Source organism: Macaca nemestrina, chromosome X (assembly GCF_043159975.1).
Source record: "Macaca nemestrina isolate mMacNem1 chromosome X, mMacNem.hap1, whole genome shotgun sequence".
NCBI classification, from domain to species: domain Eukaryota; kingdom Metazoa; phylum Chordata; class Mammalia; order Primates; family Cercopithecidae; genus Macaca; species Macaca nemestrina.
Window position 1 is genome coordinate 24,976,215 of NC_092145.1, and position 24,108 is coordinate 25,000,322.

Below are 24,108 nucleotides of genomic sequence, written 5' to 3' on the forward strand. Positions count from 1 at the left end.
TAAATTGGTGGCTTCTGGGAAGAAACTTGGCCTTGGAATTGAATTCAAACATAAAACTCTTGACACAGCTTAAAGTAAACTGGTGTTCTGTTTGCTCTTTAGAACTTGAGTTTTGTTCAAAGGGGGCTTGGATTACTTGGGTGGAGAAAACACTAATAGAAGTGCTTCTTCTCTTAGTTCTCTGCTGAAAGCATGGCAAAAGTGACACTGTTGTTAGTGGCCCCAAGACATTGCTTTGTGAAGGTGAGATGGGAAGAGCAGGGTAGGAAAGGAAGAACAGGGATTTGGTGTGACTGAACCCTTTATCGTCTCAGCCCACCAACCCTGCCTGATCAGGCCTTGATTATTGTATTAGTCCATTCTCACATTACTATAAAGAAACACCTGAGACTGAGTCATTTTTAAAGAAAAGAGGTTGAATTGGCTCATGGTTCTGCAGGCTGTACAGGAAGCATAGTGGCTTCTGCTTCTGAGGAGGCCTCAGGAAGCTTCCAATCATGGCAGAAGGCAAGGATGGAGCGAGGTGTCTCATGTGGCAGGAGCAGGAACAAGAGAATGGGGATGAGGTGCTACAGACTTCTCAACAACCATATCTCACGGGAACTCACTCACTATCACAAGAGTAGCACCAAAAGGATGGTGCTAAACTATTCATGAGAAATCCACCCCCTGATCCAATCACCTCCCACCAGGCCCCACCTCTAACATAGGGTATTACAAGTCTACGTGAGATTTGGGCAGGAACACAGGGCCAAACCATATCAATTATAAACCCCACTCCTTACTCCTGCCTGTCTCTGGTATATTCTCTTACACTCAGTGGCCTCTGAAATTCCTCTCAGCAATGAGGTCCTGTGATTTAGGGACTCATACAGTCTCTTTATTCACCATCCAGTCTGCTTCTAATTCTTGTTGCTTTATTAGAAAGTATCTTTGCCATCCATTCCCTCCCCCGTGTCCCACCTGACATTTCATCCAAGTGCTTGTCACATATACAGAACCATAAAATTGTTCTGTGGCTCCCATTGCCTGCAGATTCATAGTCCAACTCCTGACCTCAAAAACCTTTTACTTGTCTGCTTCATATGACTGTCTTCAATCCATCACTTCTACTTGCCACATACCTGCCCTTTAGTCAGGTTCAACTGCTTCCTGACCTCATACTCCTCACACTCTCTTCCAGCCCAACTTCAAGCATACCCCTTTCTGGTGCACTTCCACATGGAAGGTATTGGAACTAAAACTGTAGTGCATCACTCTAAGGCATTTTCACTTAAATAGTGAATGCCAAATCTAATGGATTTCTTTCCTTCACACAGTGCATTTAATCTGTGAGAAAATTATGTCAGTCTACCTAACAATATATGTCTGTAATCATTCCATATTCACAATAACCACTGCTATGATTTAGTTTGTATCTGCCATGATTCATTTTATAAATTATTGTAATAGGCTCCTAATTAGTCTTCCTTCTTCACCCTTGCCCCCTACAGTCTATTCTGAACAGAACAGACAGAGTGATCCTTTTAAAACCTAAGTCTGATCATGTAATTCCTCTACTCAGAACCCTTGAATGGCTCCCCATTTCACTCACAATAGAGACCAAAGTTTTAATTGCCTAGGCCAGATGTGATCTGTTCCTCCCCTCCATTGTCTCTTTGATTTCATCTCCTACTCTCCTCCCCATCGCTTACTCTGTTCCGGTCACACTGACCTTCATGCTGTTCCATGAACACACCAGGCACTCTCCCATCATAGGGCCTTTGCGCTAGCTCTTCCACCTGCCTAGAATGCTTTCCCTATAAATATCTGCATGGCTAACTCTCTCACTTCTTTCAAGTCTTTGCTCAAATGTCACTTTCTCAGTGACCCTGATAACCTATTTAAAAGTTATCTCTCTGCCACAGTCCCAATCCTATTTACCTTCTCTATTTTTTATATAACATGTATCTTTTTTTTTTTTTTTGAGACAGGGTCTCACTCTGTTGCCCAGGCCAGAGTGCAGTGGTATGATCTTGGCTCACTGCAGCCTCCACCTCCTGGGCTCAAGTGATCCTCCTGCCTCAGTCTCTCAAGTAGCTGAGACTGCAGGCGTGCCCCATCATGCCCAACTAATTTTTGTATTTTTTTTCAAAGACAGGATTTCACCATGTTGCCCAGACTGGACTTATTACCTTTTAACCAACTATACAATTTGTAGAATATAAACCCCACGAAGGCAGAATTTTTGTCTCTTTTGTCTCCTGATGTATTACCAGCATTTAGAAAAGTGTCTTACATATAGTAGGTGTTCAATAAATATTTGTTGAATGGTGGAGGGAGGGAGAGTTGGATGGATGATGACAGAAGGAGGGGTCAGAGGTCTAGAAAGCAAAGCAAGAGAGTATGGGGTAATTACTACTACATACTAATGACTTCCAAATCTATACTTTTAGTCTGTATCTCTTCTGAGCTTCAGATACATATAGCCAACTGCCTACTAGACTTTTTTGGGTGTGTCTACATCAAATGTACAAAAAAATGGTATTATAGTATAGAGGACAGACTACCAGTTTATAAATCAAGAGAACTGTATTCTATTCCCAGGTCTGTCACTAACTAGCTGTGGGATCTGGGGATAGTCATATAACCTCCTTGGGTCTCAACCTTCTTGTCTGTAAAGCAAAAATATTGGGTTAGATTAGCCTAGATACCTCCAATGCTTTATCCAGCTCTAAAATTATGATTCTCTACATTAAAAATGTAGCTACCACAATAATTATTTATACAGGCAAAAACCCTTTAAAATGCATTAGGAAAAGCAAGGGCTGGTTAGCAGGTAGCATGTAGAGCTTTGTACCTTCTCTGGAGCAGGCACTGTAGAGTAATGGGTAGGTTTTCAAGCTCAGAAGTGACACAGGCCAGCCTGGTTTCATATCCCAGCTCTCCACCACTAAATAGCCATAAGATCTCTGATAAAGATCTTAACTTCTCTGTTATAGACTAGGCAAAATCAGACCTGGTATAAAAAGTCAATGGATCAAACTAGACTGGAGCAGACCAAGTACCAGTCTCCTAAAGATAAATGGTGAGTGAGTAACCCATTGTTGCAGAAGCAACATCCTCTGATTTCCAGGAAATTGAGATATAACAAGAAAAAAAAAGTGTCTTAGAACACACTTTTTTTTTTTTCCACAGATTGTCTATCAGAGATTTACTGAATTCCCAATTAGCAGTTCTTAGTGGTGAAAAAAGAGGGTAATACCATCTCTCCAGAAAAGTTGATTTTGCCAAGATTTTTCACTGTGGCGATTAGACCTTCTATGGAGAGGTTACATTTTGAGTCTACGGGGAAATAACAGTGAACAGGGAATAAGTAATGGAATATCATCTGCTGTCCGTGTCCAGGTACATGGGAAAATACCCAGGAGCCAGAAAAAGAGCAAGAGCAATGTTTTCATTTTACGATATCAAAATGGGAAGACTCTCAGGGCTGAATGCTATAAAGAGAGTTAGAGAAAGTGGGTAAATTGAGCATTAATTAAAATTCCCCAGCCTTCTAATTTTTCCAATCAGTTGGGATTACATTAACATACATTTAACCCCTGCTGATTGTCCAGGGGACCTTCAATCTTGAGCTGTCTAATAAAATCGACTTAAAGACTTTGCAGTATATAAATCCTGGCAAACCAGCTGAGTGATCTGTGATGCTCCTTTGAAAAGCAAGATTCAAGTGGCTTATTGGTTCTCTATGCTGCTTCCTGCCTCACTTCTCAAAGATCAGCAATGACTCTGATTGCCCCAACATAGCTCCCCAGAGTGGATGCTTGGGTATAATTAGAATTGCTAAAAGCTCCTCCTTTTCCATTACCAGAGATTAGAGTTCTTTTTATTCCCAGTTATCTTGAATCTTTATACATGGAACTTTTCTTTGTCTCCATCCTGAGTGGTGATTGGGGTGCTATAGAACTTAGCATATTACCTGATTAATAGGTGGGCTTTGAATTTGCTCTCCTATGGGTTATCATTGCTGGTGCCCTGATCACTGTATTTCAGTTGGATTAGAAAATCAGGCCCAGACGACAAAGTGCTTTGAGCTGTTAATTAAGGAATGGGTACTATCCATTAAGGAAGATAGTATAGCCCATTACCCTGCTTGGTGGCATACCCCTAAATCTCAGCAAATGCTATTAAAGAGGCTTTCTACATTTACCCAAGGAAAATAAATAAATCCTCAGCATTCTTGACATTACTCTTAGTGCCTTTTATGCCCTTTTACTTAGAAGATAGTCACCACAGAAGAATCACAGCACCTAAATAAGGGTGATGACTTCATCACAGAATTTTTTTTAATTAATTTTTATTTTTTTTTATTTATTTTGAGATGGAGTCTTGCTCTGTCGCCCAGGCTGGAGTGCAGTGGCAGGATCTCAGCTCACTGCAAGCTCCGCCTCCCAGGTTCAGGCCATTCTCCTGCCTCAGCCTCCCGAGTATCTGGGATTACAGGCGCGTGCCACCATGCCCAGCTGATTTTTTGTATTTTTAGTAGAGACAGGGTTTCACCGTGTTAGCCAGGATGGTCTCGATCTCCTGACCTCATGATCCACCTGCCTCGGCCTCCCAAAGAATTTTTAAATCCCGCAAATGTAGCCAGGGGATGGAGCCTTTGCCTTTTCATTGTTACATGTAACTGCTGCAGTAACCAGATGCTTTTTAGAGTCTCTCAGTGGACCTAAAGGTACATTAAAGGAAACTCAAACAGTATAAAAGTGATTACTAGCTTCACAAAAGGATTCTTCGCCACCTAATTCTCCTAAATAGTAAACTTAAGAAGCCTTTTTATTCTGAAACAGGATTGTGTTCTAAAGTCTCTAATTTTAAAACATGGCTCTAACTATATGGATACTCTTGAAAATTCTTTACCTTATATAGTCGGTGGGGGGGTTGTGTTCCGTGGTCAAAGCCATATGTGTCTTCATAGCTGTAGATTTCTCTATACATATGAGTGGTTCCTTCACAAACCCAGCCTTGTCTAAAGATCTGGGTGACGCAAGGATCTGGAAGTTTAGAAGTTCAGGTCTTAGCTACCATTCTACTCCAGACTTCTGGTAGGACTTTAGAAAGTCCCAGATTGGGAATTAAGAAAACTGGGTTCTATGATAGTAAATAATAATAACGCTACAATGATTGCTATTTATTGGGAACCTGCCAAGTGCTAGGCATTGAACCACATGCAATATAGACAGTATATTATCAATTATCCTACAATAACCCTTGTAAAGTAGGAGTAGCATCCCTGTTTTAAAGATGAAGAAAGAGGTTTTCAGGGGTTACATAATTTTCCCAAGGTCATACAGTCAGTCATGAAGTTAAGATTTAAATTTAGGTTTACCTGCTCCAAGTTCATGTTCCTTCTGTCTAATGTGGTGACCTGGAATGAGACATTTAACCTCACTCAGCTTTTTCCTCTGTAATATCAGAGATTTAGACTAAGTCAATCATTTTCAACCCTAACTACACATTACAACTGCCTGAGAAGCTTAAAAAGCAACAACAACAACAACAACAAAAATGAATGCACAGGCTACACCCCAGACCAATTAAATCAGACCCACTGGAGTGGGGCCCAGGCATTATTTAACTTCCAAATTGATTCGAATGTGCCACCAGAGTTAAGAATCACTGGAAATGTGATGGCTAGTTCTTAAAAACTCAAAAGCATAAGTCTCAAACAATTCTAGACCTCATCTTCTCCATTTTGGCCCAAACTACAACCTCTTCAGTGCCTGTGACTAAGATATTTCAGATTCCTGCTCACTAGGTTATTTTGCCTTTCCCTCTAATCCTCTCATATAGAACAAAAAACCAATACAGTGAGGTCTTGAAATTACAGACTTGTAAAAATTAACAGAAAGTTTGTAAGTTCCCCGAATTCCTTTACCCCTTTTTTTGACCAAATACAGGAAAAGAGAGTATTATGAGTAACTGATTATTCTTAGCCACACCAACAAGACAGAGAGTAGTAGCAAAGTGAGGAAGCTAGAGATCCTGATACCCAAGGAAGCTCCCAAATCAGCTGCTTGCCAACTTGAATAAGAGTCAGGTTGGGGGCCTTGGCCTAATCTATGAACAAGACATTTATTTTCGCATGTGAGCTATAATCACTGGTTGTTGAGCTCTCCAAATCTTGAGTTAGGAGAATTGTTGTTAAGAGCTGAGTGGAAAAGAATGGATTACACAAAATAAATCCTTGCAGATACAAAACCAACGCTAGAAAACCCATGACCATCATGCTTTGTTTTGTTGGGCTACAAACTGTAGGAGTTTGCTTGGAAGATGCTTTGATACATGTAAATAGCAACAAGGAGCTGGCAGATAGAACAGGCTTTATGTATAAGATGAGTGCATATTTTTTTGAAGCAGAGGGAGAATCATCTCATTAAGTAGGTTTTTAATGATTCTCTATGGCCAAATTTATCTCACTTTAGTTAATGATTTCCCAGACGAGCTTGTTTTCTCTGCTGTCTTTCATATTTCCCTGTAAATGCTGCAAGGCTGACTCTGGACCTCACCTCTCCAGAAAGGAATTTGAGGAAAGGCTCACTGATTTAAAAAAACAACATAAAAGGGATGGTTTGTACTCTGATTTTGTGAAATCAAATCATTCTGACAGCTGTAGGCATTGTTGTTAAGTAGGTACCCCATCATTGTCAAATTAATCCTGAATCTGTTCCTTCAAAAAGCATTAACAGAGAGAATATAGTAACTACAATCTGAATTAAACAAATCCTCTCTCAGGAACCCTGGTTCTGAGGACTCTTGAAAATTACAGTTTAAACTGAGTGGGATTTTCTCCCACTAATTTCTTGGTTTTGTTTGTTTATTTGTTTGTTTGTTTGTTTTATTAGTATACGTTAAGTTCTAGGGTACATGTGCATAACGTGCAGGTTTGTTACGTATGTATACTTGTGCCATGTTGGTGTGCTGCACCAATCAACTCGTCAGCACCCATCAACTCGTCATTTACATCAGGTATAACTCCCAATGCAATCCCTCCCCCCTCCCCCCTCAAAGGATTATAAATCATGCTGCTATAAAGACTTATGCACACGTATGTTTATTGTGGCACTATTCACAATAGCAAAGACTTGGAATCAACCCAAATGTCCATCAGTGACAGACTGGATTAAGAAAATGTGGCACATATACACCATGGAATACTATGCAGCCATAAAAAAGGATGAGTTTGTGTCCTTTGTAGGGATATGGATGCAGCTGGAAACCATCATTCTTAGCAAACTATCACAAGAACAGAAAACCAAACACCGCATGTTCTCACTCATAGGTGGGAACTGAACAATGAGATCACTTGGACTCGGGAAGGGGAACTTCTCCCACTAATTTCTTAATAAAAATAACTAAAAATTTGGCATAGCTGGATTGTCACAACAAAAGTAATGAACAAAACTAAAGGACTCTGGATGGGACGGACAGATAGGCCTGGGTCTTTATGCTCCAGATATCATGGTCACCAAACTAATGGATAAAATGATTTTCAGGTTCACGCAGTCAGTTTTCTGTGGAGCAGAGATGAATACCTCAGAGGCCACGTCCTTCTGACACTCTTAGACAAAACTTTGACAGAGATAGCAGGGAAATGTTAGATTTTGAAGAGGTCTGTCCCAAGCAAACATTTTAATTTCAAATGTTTTTGCCCTTACACTTAGATCTCCCACCTCCTGCAACCCGAGAAAGACCACCAGGATGCAAAACAGTATTTGTGGGTGGCCTGCCTGAAAATGGGACAGAGCAAATCATCGTGGAAGTTTTCGAGCAGTGTGGAGAGATCATTGCCATTCGCAAGAGCAAGAAGAACTTCTGCCACATTCGCTTTGCTGAGGAGTACATGGTGGACAAAGCCCTGTATCTGTCTGGTAGGTGTTTAGATGTGGGGATTGTGCCCACCAGGCACCATGCAGATATTAAAGATAGGACTATTTGTGTCTATAGCAGCTAAGTTTGGGCTTAGTATTACCTGCTCTTGCCTTCAGAGATGGAAACTGAATGTTCCCATTCAACTTCTTCCTTTAAAGCTCTTCAGTAGCTCCCAGTTGTCTATGGGATAAATCCAGACTCCTCACATGTGACATCTAAAGGCCTTGACTGTGGGCTCTCTCTCTTAGAGTTATCCCCAAATCCCTCCTTCCCTTACACACCATGTCCCAACCACACTAAGTGAACTCGAATTCCCAGAATGTGCCATGGTGTTTTATGCCTTTTCCTCTGACTAGAATCACCTTGCCCACCACACACACCCCCTAAAGCTCCAGCTCAAGCACACCCTCCCTGGAAAGCTATCTCTGACCTGTCTCCCCACTCTGCCCAGCACTGCTTTAGGCACTCCTTCCTCAGGGCTTTCACAGCACCTGGTGCTTCCTCCCAACATGACACCTACTGTACCATGCTAGAACTGTCTCTTTCCATATCCGTCTCCCCCACCAGAGTATGAAATCCTTAAGGACAGGGACTGTGTCTTATTTAACATTGAATCCCCAGCATCTAGCACATAACCTGGCAAAAGAGTAGATGCTCATAAATAGTTATGGAAGTCAGTCAGTTGTCAAATATTTATTGACTGCTAGGCAGAATGCTGGGTTGCTGGGGATACAGCAAAGACTGAGGCAGATAGACTTCCTGCCATCAACAATATTGCATTCTGGAAATGGCAAAATATAATATATATATGAAAACAAATAAATAAGTTACTTTCAGTACTGATAAGTGCTCTGAGGAAGATAAAAAATGTTAAGGTACCCAGAGTTGTTAGGGAAGGAAGTCTTCTCTGACATTTGAACTGAGACTTGAATAATGTGAAGAGAGATTGCCATGTGAACATCTTGGGGAAGAGCATTCCAAAGTAAGGAACACCAAGCCAAAGTCCCTGAGATGAAAATGGACTTGGTATGTTCAAGCAGAGAATAGAAGGTTAGTATGACTGGAGCACAGAAAATGAGAGATCTGAGAGATGAAATCTGAAAGGTAGGCAACTATGACAATGTGTTTTATTCTAGAAGCCACTAGAGGATTTTAAGGAATTCAGTGACATGATCTGATTTACATTTTAGAAATGTTACTTCTGAGCAGAAGATGGGCTGAGAGGTATGAGCAGAGGTGGTGACTGGGAACTAAGTTAACCAACTGTAATATTAGTCTAACCCAGAAGTGATGGTGGCTTGTACAGTACGGTGGTTGGAGTGGAGATAGTAAGAACTACTTTGCATAAAATCTCCTGTTTATAGTAAAAATTCATATTTAGGGTGTGTCTTGGTCCATTTTCTGTTGCTTATAACAGAATACCTGAAACTGGGTAATTTTTTTTTTTTTTTTTAAGATGGAGTCTTGCTCTTGTCACCCAGGCTGGAATGCAATGGCATGATCTCAGCTCACTGCAACCTCTGCCTCCTGGGTTCAAGCAATTCTCCTGCCTCAGCTTCCCAAGTAGGTGGGATTATAGGCACATGCCTGGCTAATTTTTGTATTTTTAGTAGAGATGGGATTTCACCTTGTTGGCCAGGCTGGTCTCGAACTCCTGATCTCGGGTGATCCGCCTACCTCTGCTTCCCAAAGTGCTAGGATTACAGGTGTGAGCCATCATGCCTGGCAAAGCTGGGTAATTTATAAAGAAAAGGAATTTATATTTTTACAGTTATGGAGGCTGGAAGTCCAAGGTCTAGGTGGCACACCTGGTAAGGGGCTTCTTGCTCTCTACAGAGAGTTAGTGCAGGTCTTTCTTCCTCTTCTTATAAAGCCACCAATCCTACTCTCATGACAACCCATTAATCCATTAATCCATGAATGGATGAATCCATTCATGTGGACAGATCCTTCATGACCCAATCACCTCTTAAAGGCCCCAGCTCTTAATACTGCCACATTGAACTACTTCCTTGCCTAACAGTAATGGTTTGGAAGAATTCAGTCTAAGTGCTAGACATTTCATGATGACAGCATCTTCATTCATATAACAGGTGCTTATTGAACATCTTTCTTCTGTAAACTCTTGTGCTAGATTCTGTGCAGAGTAGAAAATGAGTAAAACTTAGTTCTTCCCCTTAATGAATTTAGGGTTAGTATGTAGTCATACACTTACTTATTAAAGAAAAATGTACTTAGTGCTAGGCATTACTCAATACACTGATATGACACACACACTGCTAATAAGAGATTAAAAGTTATAAGTGCCATGAAGGAGGAAGTGAGGGAGGAAGGTAGGAGAGGGAGAACGAGAATATTTCTAACTTCTAACTGGGGCCATCAAGAAAGGTAGCTTTTGGACTAAGTCTTTGACAAAGGGAAAACATTTGCTTGTGGACAATGGGGCATAAAAACAGCATGAGCAAAAGTACAAAGGTGGTAAGCTTTGGCAAACATTCAGGAAACAGCGAGTAGTGGTTTGTTTACTAAGTAGACATGAGAGGAGGAGGCAAAATATCAGTTATTAGCACACTCCGAAAGGCTTAACAGTTGGGTCTTTACTCCTCAGGTAATAGGGAATTGAAGAAATTTTTGAACAAGGAAGATAATTGTTTCCGCAAGATTAATTTGACAGCTCTATATAAAACTGTATTAGAAGAGAGATGAAAAAAGAGGAGAGGAGGTCAGTTAGAAGCTTGTTGTAATAGGCCAGGGAAAAGGTAACAAAGGTTTGGGGGGGGGGAGGGGGAGGGGGGAGGGATTGCATTGGGAGTTATACCTGATGTAAATGACGAGTTGATGGGTGCGGCACACCAACAAGGCACAAGTATACATATGTAACAAACCTGCACGTTATGCACATGTACCCTACAACTTAAAGTATAATAATAATAATTAAAAAAAATAAATAAATAAAAAATAAATGGAACTTAACAATCAAAAAAAAAAAAAAGAAAAAGTAGGCTAGTAACATGGGGAAGGAAAGGAGGCAGTGTAGATGGAGAATACTCTTATTACAGTTGGTAAGTGCTATAGAATCTAACTACCAAAAATTCGGCAGCACTTAACAATGATAACAGAGCATTCCACGAGACTATTTTAATAAGAACATAAAGGTCTCAAAAAACCCTGCATAGTTGTACTTAGAAGACGATACACTGTTCAGGAAGCATCCATCTAAACATCACCAAAATCAGCTCTCTGTTAACAGCCACCTCCTAGAAACATTCTTAGGGCTGCCAAAAGAAAGGGGATTTCAATCAGTGATATGAAAACAACTAAATTTTGCCCTTTAAATTTGAATCTGTCCCTTGAAAGTGCACAAGTGCTAGCAATCTCCTGAATGGGGTGGCTGTTATCTCATTATGTAAAAGAAAGCAGTTAAAACAAACAAACAAAAAAATCCCTTACAAAAGGGGGCTAGAAAATGTGGAGGTCATCATTTTTTTTCTGATGGAATTGGAACACCTTTGGGAGCTGGCACTGTGCACAGTGCACCCACCCCATAGCATTCTAGCATCTTTAATGAGGTTTATGTAGAGCTTTCATCTCATCCTCTCATTTGATCCTCTCCACAGTTCTGGGAGAGTAGGCAAGGTAATGATTAGTAGCCCCATTTTTCTGATGGCTCAGATGATCAAATAAGATGAATGGATGTGCAAGTGTATTATAAACTGTAAAGAGCCCTGGAAAGACTTGCTTATGAAATGTATTCATTCTTCCTTTTTCTAAAAAGAATGTGTGACAGTTTTAGCATTACTGGGTAATATTATTCTTTGTAACAGCTTTAATTAACTATAATAATTTAATTTTAATGAGGTATAATAATTGACATACAATGATCTTAACATATTTCAAAAATACAATTATATAATATTCTATATATGTATTCAGGTGTGAAACCATCACCAACAATGGAAATAATGAATATGTCTGTTATCCCCAAGAGCTTCCTTTACACACCTTTCGTAATCCTGTCCTTCTGCCCTTCCCTACTCCCATCTCAGGCAACCATTTATCTGTTCTCTATCAGATTAGTGTGGATTTTCTAGAACTTTATATGAATGGAATCACACATTATGTATGCTCTTCCTTCCTTTCTATAGATCCAGATTTCCACTTGGTGTCATTTTCCCTATGCTTGAATTTCCTTTAACATTTTTTGTAGAGCAGGTCTGTTCCTGATGAATTATTTCAACATTGATTTGAAAAAGTATTTCACCTTTCTTTTTGAAAGATGTTTGTCCTCTGTCAAATGTTGTTCCACTATTTTCTTGCTTGCATTGTATCCAACAAGAAATGTGATGTTATCTTTATCTGTGTTTCTCTGTACATAATGTGTCTTTTGTCCATGGATGCTTTTAAGATATTTATTTTATTGCTGGTTTTGAGCAATTCAATTATGATATGCTTTGATGTAATTTTCTTCTTGTTTCTTGTGCTTGGGGTTCATTGGATCTGTCAGTTTGGATCAAATGTGGAAAATTTTCTCCCCTCATTTAATTTTTTTCTGTTCTCTCCCCTCTCTTTTGGTGCTCCAATTAGGCATATATTAGGCCCCTTGAAGTTGTCTTGCAGCTCACTGGTATTCTGTTCTTTTTTTTTTTTTTTCAGTCTTTTTTCTTTCTGTATTTTATTACAGATAGTTTCTGTTGCTATGTCTTCAAGTTCATTCATTTTTTTCATTATAGATTCAGGGGGTACATGTGCAAGTTTGTTACATGAGTATATTGTGTAATAGTGAGCTTTGGATTTCTAATATACCCATCACCCAAATAGTGATTATTGTATCCAATAGTTAATTTCAACCCTCATCCCCCTCCCACACTCCTCACTTTTGGAGTCCCCAGTGTCTATTATCTATCTTTATGTGTATCCATTGTTTAGCTCCCACTTATAAGTGAGAACATATGGTATTTGATTTTCTGTTTCTGAGTTATTTCACTTAGGATAATGGCCTGCATTTACATTTTAAAGTATTACTAAATCCAAAAGCCCAGTCTTCATATAATCCAGTGAGACAGGAGAAAATAAATGCTTCTCTTTTGCTGCTTTCAGAATTTTTTCCTTCACTTTGGATAGTCTGATGCCTATATGCCCTGGTGATGTTCTTCTTGCAAAATACCTTCCAGGTGTTCTCTGAGCTTCTTGTACCTGGATGTCTACATCCCTTGCAAGACCACGGAAATTTTCCTGGATTATTCCCTCAAATATGTTTTTCAAAGTTTTTACTTTTACTCTTCTCACTCAGGAATGCCTGTTACTCATAGGTGTGATTGCTTTACAGAATCCCATATTTCTCAAAGGCTTTATTCATTGTTTTAAATTCCTTTTTTATTATTTTTGCCTGACTGGGTCAATTCAAAAGAGCAGTGTTCAAGCTCTGAAATTCTTTCTTCTGCTTGGTATAGCCTGTTATTAAAGCTTTCTACTGTATTTTCTAATTCCTTCAGTGAATTTTTAATTTCCAGAAGTTCTGGGGTTTTTTTTTTTTTTAAAGATCTCTATCTTTTCTTTCATATCCTGCATTGTTTTTCTGATTGCTTTGTGTTAGTTTTCAACTTTCTCTTGGATCTCATTGAGCTTCCTTACAATCCATATTTTGAATTCTTGATCTGTCATTTCAGAATTTTCATTTTGGTTAGGATCCATTGCTAGACAGCTAGTGTGATCTTTCTGGGGTGTTGCAACACCCTGAGTTCTTACACTGGTTCCTTCTCACATGGTTACGCTGTCACTTCTTATTTTTGAATCTAATTTCATTTGGATGGGACTTTTTTCCCCCCTTGAAGGTGTGACTGTAGCGTATGTTGGGTAGGGTCCTTTGGCTTTGCTTCTTTAGCCCTGTGCACTTCTGTCAGCAGGTGTCCTATTGTGCTGTGCAGTTCAACCTCCTGGTGAGTAGGTGGCGCCTACAGGTAAGAGCCACCTGTGGCAGAAGCAGATCAGTATGTGCTGTTTTTTTTCTTACTGTGAGGTGCTCTCTGTTCTTTCAGGTGATGGGCTGGTCTGTGAAATTCCAGGTTCCCTATTCAGCCCAGGGAGAGTGGATAGAGGACAAAGCTGGGTGGAGCTGGACAACCAAGCTCACCCACGAATAACCCAATGATGAACACAGGCAGCACCCCTGACAGGAGTGGCTAGGGGAACTCTTGGAGAAATGTGCTGCGGTCTTTTCAGGGGATGAGGGGGCCACATCAACTCCACTTCCTAGACAGACAGGATCACAATGTTTCTCTGTCACAACCATCTCCTGGGGCTCCTGACTCAGTTTATACACTGTCCATCTATCTCCAGGCTACCATGTAGCTGAAAGGAGTGACTTTGGGGAGGAAGCTCTTCCCTCAGCCCAGTACAGCCAGCTTTGTGGCTCACCTATTCTCTGACACAGCTTTGTGTAGACAGGGGGGCGGGCTCTGCCTTTCAGCATCTGAGAGTGGGTGGCAACTGTGGGGGTGCCGGCTGATTGGGTCCAACCTCAGGCCTTGGGGCAAGTGATCAGGTGCCAGCAGTGATGGACTGAACTAAGCAGTCCCCCAATTCCCAGGCCCCTAAGTGGCCCACTGGATAGTGTGTGGGGGTCCTGGAGGGACTCCACCAGGACCAGGCCAGCAGGCTTATTCTCAGGCTCCCAGGGTTCAGGTGGTGGCTGCGATAAGGAGGGCAGGCTGGTCCCCAGTCACCAGTAGAACTCTCAGGTGGGGGCAGGCAGAAGGCTCAGGTGCTGGGAGCCCCCAGGTTCATTAATTTTTTTCTTATGCAGCATCTAATTTGCCATCAGTCCTGTCCGGTGATGTTTTTTTCAACTTAGACATTGTAGCTTAAGCCTGTAGATGTTTGATTGTGGGTCTTTTTGTATCTTTCATGTTTCTCCTTAATATGGCCAGTCTTTTCTCTAGCTTCTTGAGCATGTGAAATCAAATTTTCATCGTTGTTTTTATATCCTTATCTACTAATTAAATTATCTGCATCACTTCTGGGTCTGTTTGGATTGGCTGATTTTTTAAAATCTTTATTATGGGTCATATTTCCTGAATCTTTGCATATCAAGTAATTTTTTATTAAAGTTTACCTTATTTGGTGACAGATATTTTTATTTCTATAAATAGTCTTGAGTTTTGTTCTAATTGCAGTTAAGTAACTTGAGAAAATTTTGGTTCTTTTAGGTCTTGCTTCTTAAGTTTTGTTCAGCAAGACCAGAGCAGTTTAGGGCTAATTTTTCTCCACTATTAAGGCAGAACCCTTCCGATCACCCAGTACCAGAAGTGTGAGTTTTTCTGCTCTGGTTGGTAGGAAAAGGAGCTATTCCCAACCCTATGGGAGCTTTTCAGGGATTGTTACCTCTAATGCTCAGGTAGTTTCCCACACATATAGACATTAGTACTCAGCTAAATAATAGTGGAGGACCCTCTGCATATCTCTGAAGCTCTTTCTCTGTGCAGCTTTCTTCTTTCTGGTACTCTGCCTTATGAACTCTATTTCCATATTCTCCCTAGACTCCCAGTTCAGTCTCCTCAACTTGGGAACACCATCATGCCCTGCCTGAGTTCCCTTCCCTGTGCTGAGGCCCAGAAACTCTCCAGGAAATAAACCGGGGCAGTCATAGGGATCACTTCATTTGGTTCTTGTCTCTCTGTGATCCCTGTCTTCATTGTCTTATGTATAGTATCTTTAAAAAGCATTATTTCATATATTTTATTCATATTTTTAGTTGTTTAAGGTAGGAGGGCAAATCTATCCCCTGTTACTCTATCTTAGCCAGAAGCAAAAGTCTGTGTTGGGTATTATTCTTGAGAGGCAGGTTAGAATGGAGGAAAGCACAGAGTCTAACGTCCTAGATTCAAGAGCCAGCTCTACAGTTTGCTAATTATCTGACCCAGAGCAAGCCACTTAACCTCCCTAACCTCTTTTGATGCTCAGTTTTCTGTTTGGTATAATGTTTACCCTGCAAGCTTGTGCTGAGAATGAAATGAGATAAATTCCTATGGAAGTATCTAGCTGAGCTCTTGAAACTTAAAAAGTACTTAGTTTTTTCCCCACTTTTTGTTAAGAGACATGACTTGGGTAAGTATAGCTGGCACAAAAAGAGGAGGTAGGGAGTTGAATACTGGTTTTCTGAATCCCAGTCCTATACTACTATATTATAATCACACTACATCTCTTTTTTAAGGATCCCAAATTATATGTCACGCGGGTCACACACCACTCCCCATCTTTTTTTTTTTTTTTTTTTTTTTTTTGTCAGAAAAAAAAAAATGGTTCACAGTTGACAAATGCTTCTAGGAAACAATTTTAGGGATTAAAATGCCAAGTTAATGCATTTCAGTTTTACCAAAATCTTTGTGATAGTATAATGGACACTCTTGAATTTATTTAAAGACAAGTTCATTTGAGGCCACCTTTTCCATTCTTCCCAGCCCTTAGTACCATATAAGGATCATGCTTGATATTATTACCCACGGAGTCAACCTCAGCCAGAGGTAAGGTATTAGATGGAGGAATGGAACTCTTAAGAACAAGACTAACCCAACCCATAGAATGTGACCTGTTATCAGAGATAATTTAAGTCTTTTGATGATTTACTTGCTAAGCATCGGAGAGAATTTGGAGTTGTGTGGTCACTTGGAACTGCTGCAGTGACATCTGAAACACTGAACTTGGAAAAGTATTTATAGTCTTTCATGTCTCTCTCTCTCTCTCTCCCTCCCCCCACCCCGCCACCCCCCCGCTCTCCCTCTCTCCTCTCCCTTTCACCCTCCTGTGAACTTAGGTTACCGCATTCGCCTGGGCTCTAGTACTGACAAGAAGGACACAGGCAGACTCCACGTTGATTTCGCACAGGCTCGAGATGACCTGTATGAGTGGGAGTGTAAACAGCGTATGCTAGCCAGAGAGGAGCGCCATCGTAGAAGAATGGAAGAAGAAAGATTGCGTCCACCATCTCCACCCCCAGTGGTCCACTATTCAGATCACGAATGCAGCATTGTTGCTGAAAAATTAAAAGGTATCAAAGGCACTCAAGCTTCATGATTAAAAGAACTCTTTCCTTTAGAGAAGTGTAATAAATATAATTGTGTTGTTGACAGTTGCCCTTTGAGTTTCCTACTACTGGATTCTAAGCATTTCTTGTGTTGAAGCCTTGCAGATAGAGGGGTGTACCTAGTAACTCAAGAACCAGGAAATGTATCCCTACTACCTGTGTCTCTGCTCATTCATTGTCTCAAGGGATGGCATTTTTCTCTTCAGACATCAGGCGGCTAGAAACAAACAAGTTTTCCTCACTTTTCCACTTCAGAGAATTTTAGGCATGATCTATGTGACTTGGAACCTGTAAGAGCCCTCTTTTATAGTGGATACAAGTTAGGTTTTAATTCCAAGTCAAATGAGTGAATCTGGATGATAGGATTTGATGTGTTCCTGAAAAACTCTGGTAAAATTCTCATTTTAAAGACGAGAAAATTAAGGTCCAGAAAGTAGTCATGCTGTACATTCTTCTTAGATTACTCAAAGACTTAGCCACCACCAACTAAAAAGTAAAGACTTTTAAATCACTTTAAAAGACCAATTTATTTAAAACAGTGACTCTGGAGACATGTAGACATTGCTTAATCAGACTGCTTTCCCATTAGTTTTGATTCTTGTTCCCCTTGTTTGACTCTCAGCCATTTTGTTAATTTAACATTAATTGCTCTGCCTGGTCTCCTGTCTTAGTAGCTCAAATCCAGTCTTTCTCATTTTCTGAGTATAGATGATTTTATTGGATGAATGCTGGTGTCCCATTGATCTTATTGGTAACACCAATCCAGCTCTAATGGTATGAATTTTCCCTTCTTCTTGTGCTCTCAGCTCAGCAAGATACTGCTAATCCTGCTTTCCAAATAGGTTTCCTTCACCAGACATGTTTGTACCTCATAGCCTAAGGGATTCACACATGTAAGAAATTGGTTTTGACTTTCTTTAAGGGAAAAGCAGAAAATCTAGAGTCCAGAATAGAGGCACAGAAATAATGGTACATTTTGAAAAACTGGAAAGGCTGAAAGCATTGGTAAGATGCCAGGTCCAAGACTTGCCTGTTTGCACAACACCAAACAAATCAGTTTAAGTTTAAAAAAAAAAATGAATTTAATGGGTGTGTGACCCTCAAGAGAAGCAAAAACTGAGCATCAACATAAAGTCTATATCTAAGTAATAAAGTGAAAAGCTGCTATAAGGGGAGGCTGATTGCTTGTTATATGTCTGCACTGAAAAAGGGGCAAGAGGCAGGAAGTTCAAATTGCAGTGAAAGAAATTTCCATTTGACATAAGGGTTTCTAGCCAGAGAAGGGTGTGAAGCCCTTGAATAGATCCAAATGGGCTCTCCCTCTCTGGAGCCTTTAAGAACAGAATGCGTAAGTGGCTATCTTGGGGAGCTGAACCAGAAGCTTTGGAAGAGCTGTGCTCTTAACTATCTTAACTAATCACAGAATAACTCCTAACTAGCTGCAGAAATCTACATGGAGGGTTCTTCAGGCAAGAGAAAAAAGGATATGGAGAAATAGAGAAATAAAATAAATTGCATCAAAATAAATTGTGACTGGGACTGAGTGGAAGGCCTGGGGCTGTGGATTGAACACACGAGTGATACTATAAAAGGTTGAAGATGTACATGTTTGTGTCTAAAGAATGACCCACTTAACTCTTCCCTGAGGCTCCTCCCAACACTGTAATTCCATGGATCCAAGGTAAAGTTACTGTCAAATTCGAGTTAAACTCAGGATTCAACTTTGCTTTTCCTCATTAAAACACAGGACTATAGAATTCTGAAGTTCCCTCACTAATTCATGTTTTTTTTTCTCTCTCTCCCCTCTGCCCTCTGCCCCCCTTCTCTCTCTCTCTCTCTCTCACACACACACACACACACACACACACACACACACACACAGTCAGAGAGGGTAAGAGAGTTGCAATACATGAAAGCTATATATCAGTGCAGAAAACTTTTTTCAAGGAAACATTTCTCTTTCTGAAAATTCATCATAGACCACAACCAATCTGACTGCATTGATCCTTCCATTCTTCCTGTTTGTCTGCCTGCCTACTGCCTGTGTGTGCACGTGTGTGTATGTGTGGCTCCTCATCCTCATCAATTCATTTACCCACCACTGCCAAAAACCATGATGCCCTCTTTGCCAGCATGTTGGGAAAATAGATCAAAATGTGGTTGCCTTTGTTGGTTATAAAAATATATTTTTTTCAGATGATTCCAAATTCTCAGAAGCTGTACAGACCTTGCTCACTTGGATAGAGCGAGGAGAGGTCAACCGTCGTAGCGCCAACAACTTCTACTCCATGATCCAGTCAGCCAACAGCCATGTCCGCCGCCTGGTGAACGAGAAAGCTGCCCATGAGAAAGATATGGAAGAAGCAAAGGAGAAGTTCAAGCAGGCCCTTTCTGGAATTCTCATTCAATGTGAGTGGAACTTAGAGTTCTGCTGGAATGAGGATAAGTCACTTCACTTAGTTACTTGCTCTCTATGGGAGCCCAGGTCTCCAGAGCCATCCTGTGTTAAGGCTCAAGGCTCCCTTTTTCACTGCCTTGTGCTCTCCTTGTATTGCCAAATGCCCATGCTCCAGTTTCACAGGAGACATGTGGGCACCTGCTAGCTTCATTTTCTCTGGTATATCTACTTCAACTCCTTAGAAACAGTGATCCTGAAGCCACATCCTGTACTTCTACAGCCCTGGGCCTCAGTAGAGGACTGGGTATTTTATTGCTAAAGTTAGAATGTAGCATCAACATTTTAAAGCTGCTTTTCTTCAGATTTGCATAATTATCATCATGTAATATGCCTTCTAGAAACTCCATTTCAAAGATCAATGTAATTATATTTCCCAAGGTGATTGGATAAAACTCAAATTTTCTACTTCTACATTTTTGATTTAGTTTACTTTCTTCTGCTACCTTTGCTGGATGTCATAGACACTGGGACAAGGTGAGAAACTACCAAAATGGCCATTTTCAAAAAGAAGTTCTGCTCCAAACCTATCTAAGGTCTCTGAAATGAGCCAGATCAGATAAATTATCAAGTAATTTTTTGTTTACCGCATTATAAAATTATACACTCTTATTTTTTCAGTAAGAAAGAGTATTCACCTTAAGAGTAAGGGTACAGTTTTATGATTTTGCTTTTAAACAATTATAGTCCACTCTTTCCAAACTTGACTTCCCTGTACTTGACTCATACATAATTGTGATTAAGGGGGAATTGTTCCATTTGCCGCTTGTATTTTGAAAGTATATATGAGCATAAAATCCAGGAGGCAAAAGCACATGTCTTCAGGACTTGAAAATAAATTTTTAAAAAGAGAGAGCAGCACACATCATGGGAATATAAATCCTTAAGTCATTAGAAGACAGGGTGCAAACAGGGGTGTAAAGAGAAAAAAATAATACCTCTGGATTTTCTTGCTGTGAACACCCAACCAGAAAGGGGCTCTTGTCCTGCTTTTCTTTTCCCAAAAGAGTCATGTCTAAGCTTCCCCTCTCTTGAAGTGTGATTAGGATAAAGTCGAAGAACATCTGCACACATTTTCCCGTTTGACATTTTAAGAGACCTTGAAAAATACTCTCCAGGACCACACTTACACAGTATCCTTCCCTAAAATTTGTATTTCTCCAGTCAACGAGTCTATCTCGGTAGACTTAAAAAAGATCCACTCCATCTTAGGTTTTGATTTGATGCTTCTAGTTAAACATACCTCAGAATAGTAAAAGCATGAATTCTGTTGAAGCAAAGCATCCAAGTGTGTGTCAGAGCGCTATGAAAGGAGCCAGGGGTAGAATGTTTCTGGTACGGTTTGCCATTTTCTTCCATGCCGTGTGGAGTCACTAGTACTAAACTAAAGACAAGTACTAAATTAAAGTGCATTTGCTGTGACTCTTCCTCTCCTGCCTCCATGAATTCACACTGCCTGTATTAAAACTCTAGTTGTTACCATTTTACCCCAAGCCTCTGGTGTTCCCTTTTGCCTTTCTGTATGTTGATGTCTTTTCCTTTGCGTCCCCTTTAAAATCAAAGTACCCCAACACACGTAGCCTTTTCCAAGCACAACCACAGCTTAGTATAGTGTCGTAACGAGAAGATACAACAAGCCTGATGCTTCTCTTTTATTTCATTTCTTTTCTCCTCTCTTTTTCCATCCCTGGATGATACCCTGGCCTGATCCAACTGCTGATTTGATGCTGCAGTTGAGCAGATAGTGGCTGTGTACCATTCTGCCTCCAAGCAGAAGGCATGGGACCACTTCACAAAAGCCCAGCGGAAGAACATCAGCGTGTGGTGCAAACAAGCTGAGGTTGGTAACTTTTTATTCTGGTAGCCCCTCAGGGGGACAGTTTCTTTCTTTAACAAGTTATTGATTTGGAGTTTAGCCAGAATTAAATAGTGCCAAGCTCCCATGGTCACAACAAGGCCCTAATGAAACACTAAGACATGTTCTATAGCCTGTCACTGTGTCCAGACCACCTGCTGTCAAAAGGGTAATAAATGTGCATGTGCTGTGGTGAATGCATTCTGCTGGTTGGAAACCTTAGCAGTGAAAATGTAGCTGGGATGATTATAAGTTTACTTCTCTAAGCGAGCTAGTCTTGGGTACAACAGTAATTACTGACCTGCGCTTCTAGTGTTAGTAATATTAGGGCTGTCTTACATTTTTTAGAGTGTCTTGACAGTGAAGGACGGAAGCTGCCTGGTGTTACATTGGATCTTTGAAATTTCTGAGCTTCTTTTATCAAACTCATTTAGTCATCTTTATAGGTGGAAGCTTTAAAGGTAACAGGACTCTGATCTTAGGTTAAGGTTGGCACACACCTCTCTGCTTATACTCAAGTGACATTTTTAGCATAACAATAGAATAAATGTGATGTGATTAGGTTGCTATTCTTTTTTTTTTTTTTTTTTTTTTTTTTTTTTTGAGATGGAGTCTCGCTCTGTCGCCCAGGCTGGAGTGCAGTGGCCGGATCTCAGCTCACTGCAAGCTCCGCCTCCCGGGTTTATGCCATTCTCCTGCCTCAGCCTCCCGAGTAGCTGGGACTACAGGTGCCCGCCACCTCGCCTGGCTAGTTTTTTGTATTTTTTAGTAGAGACAGAGTTTCACTGTGTTAGCCAGGATGGTCTCGATCTCCTGACCTCGTGATCCGCCCGTCTCGGCCTCCCAAAGTGCTGGGATTACAGGCTTGAGCCACCGCGCCCAGCCTAAGTTGCTATTCTGAATCAAAGATTAAAAACTGAGATGGGAGATTTCACTGATCTGCCATTGCAAATCCTGTTACATATGCCTCAAGTCCCTATTCCTATGGGCAACTTCCTTACCAAGCCCTAATATTTTCAATTTATATATGCAGCAGCTTTTTCAACTACATTTCTGGTCCTCTTTGCCAGCCTGGTAGCAGTCCCATTATATCTATCAATGTAAATTGTCATATTCCTTAACTTTTAAATAGCATTTACAAGATATTTACATTTATAAAGTGCTTTCACATTGGTTATCTCACCTGTGTGAGCCTCACAATAGACAAGGTGGAGTGAAAAATGTATTGAACTAAGAGCCAGACATGAATTCAAATCTCAGCTCTGACATGTTAGCGCTGTGTGACTGAGCAAGTTATTCAGCCTTTCTCAGTCTCTGTTTCTTCACCTGTAAATTCGAGACAATAATGAAACCAGTCTTATACGATTAGATGAGTTAGGAAATGTGTAAACAGTTTGAAAAATAGAAATAGTATTACTTCAGTTTTTATTAACAACTTCATAAGGGATAGTGAGTAGGTATAGAATTCATGTTTTACCTGCAGGAAAACTGAAACATAAAAATGTTAAGTAATTTACACAAAATTACAAAGCTAGCAAATGGACTAGAAATTATTCTCCTCACTGTGAGCTCTGGTGCAAAATGCTTTGTGGTCTTGAGCTAGTCATTTAACCTTTGTGGCTCTTTTGTTTCTTAACCTATAAAATAAAGATAGTAATTTCTCTCTGTCCTTCACTAGAATATATGAGATATGTTTGTGTGAGAACAATTTGAAAACCATGAAAAGCATTTAGGAAAAAATAAGCCAAATCCTGTTTATAAACTGATAGTATCTGAGCCATCAATTCTGGCACAGCAAAGGGATCTGGGAGTCACTAGAAAGAAATCCCTGAAGACATCCATCCACTGGGTGGGTGGAGTCATAAAAAGCCAATAGCATTTTTACTTGTTTTTTAAAGAATTAGGGGAATAAAGAAAACAATTATCTTACTGTAGCACAAAGTGGTTTTAGAATCCTAGGGCTGCCTTCTGTTGTTCACCTTCAACAAACAAAATTCAACTTTGTGATTCAAATGTTTACTGATCACTTTCTGCATCTCAAGCACTATGACAGGCAACATAGAATGAAATGATCTTTGCCCTCAGGGAGGTAGAAGGGTAATGAAAGTGATCAAGAGGAGAAGGGGAGTTTCACACGCTAAATTTAAAATATCCAGTCTTCAGAAGAATAAAAGTTGAGAGAAAAATGCTCAATAAGTCTTATGATTGTAGAAAAGCAGAATAGGCATTAAGTTTCTACCTTCCCTTTGATACACATACACTTCTAACTTCTCTTTGGGTTAGAAGAAGTTGGCTGAATGGCCCCACCCTTTAAAGAAAGCCTTGACAGTACAACGTTGCCTTTTTGCAGGAGGAAGGAAGCCTCTGGTTGGAATGCTGATTTGCCTAGGTCACAATACCACCTTTTTTTTTTTTTTTTTTTTTTTTTTGGAGACGGAGTCTCGCCCTGTCACCCAGGCTGGAGTGCAGTGGCGCGATCTCAGCTCACTGCAACTTCCGCCTCTCGGGTTCAAGCAATTCTTCTGCCTCAGCCTCCCGAGTAGCTGAGACTACAGACACACGCCGCCATGCCCGGCTAATCTTTTGTATTTTAGTAGAGATGGGGTTTCACCATGTTGCCAAGGCTGTTCTCGAACTCCTGAGCTCAGGCAATCTGCCCACCTCGGCCTCCCAAAGTGCTAGGATTACAGGCGTGAGCCACCTTGCCCAGCCGTCACAACACTTTTGTAAACTATGTGGCCATAAAATATTACCCATCAATCATATTCATCAAGGGTCTGTGTAGTTATTAGATTGATACAAAAG

The 24,108-nt window shown here is 40.4% G+C and overlaps 1 protein-coding gene across 5 annotated transcripts in view; it reads left to right on the top strand.

Moving 5' to 3' along the window:
• LOC105481440 (ecto-NOX disulfide-thiol exchanger 2) overlaps positions 1-24,108 on the top strand; it is a 292,902-nt gene that overhangs the window by 227,519 nt on the left and 41,275 nt on the right. For all 5 annotated transcript variants that reach the window (XM_071088931.1, XM_071088930.1, XM_071088933.1 and 2 more), the window contains 4 exons: positions 7,707-7,913; positions 16,724-16,957; positions 19,190-19,402; positions 21,182-21,288. In XM_071088931.1, the coding sequence (XP_070945032.1) occupies positions 7,707-7,913; positions 16,724-16,957; positions 19,190-19,402; positions 21,182-21,288 (761 nt within the window). The remainder of the gene's footprint in view (positions 1-7,706; positions 7,914-16,723; positions 16,958-19,189; positions 19,403-21,181; positions 21,289-24,108) is intronic.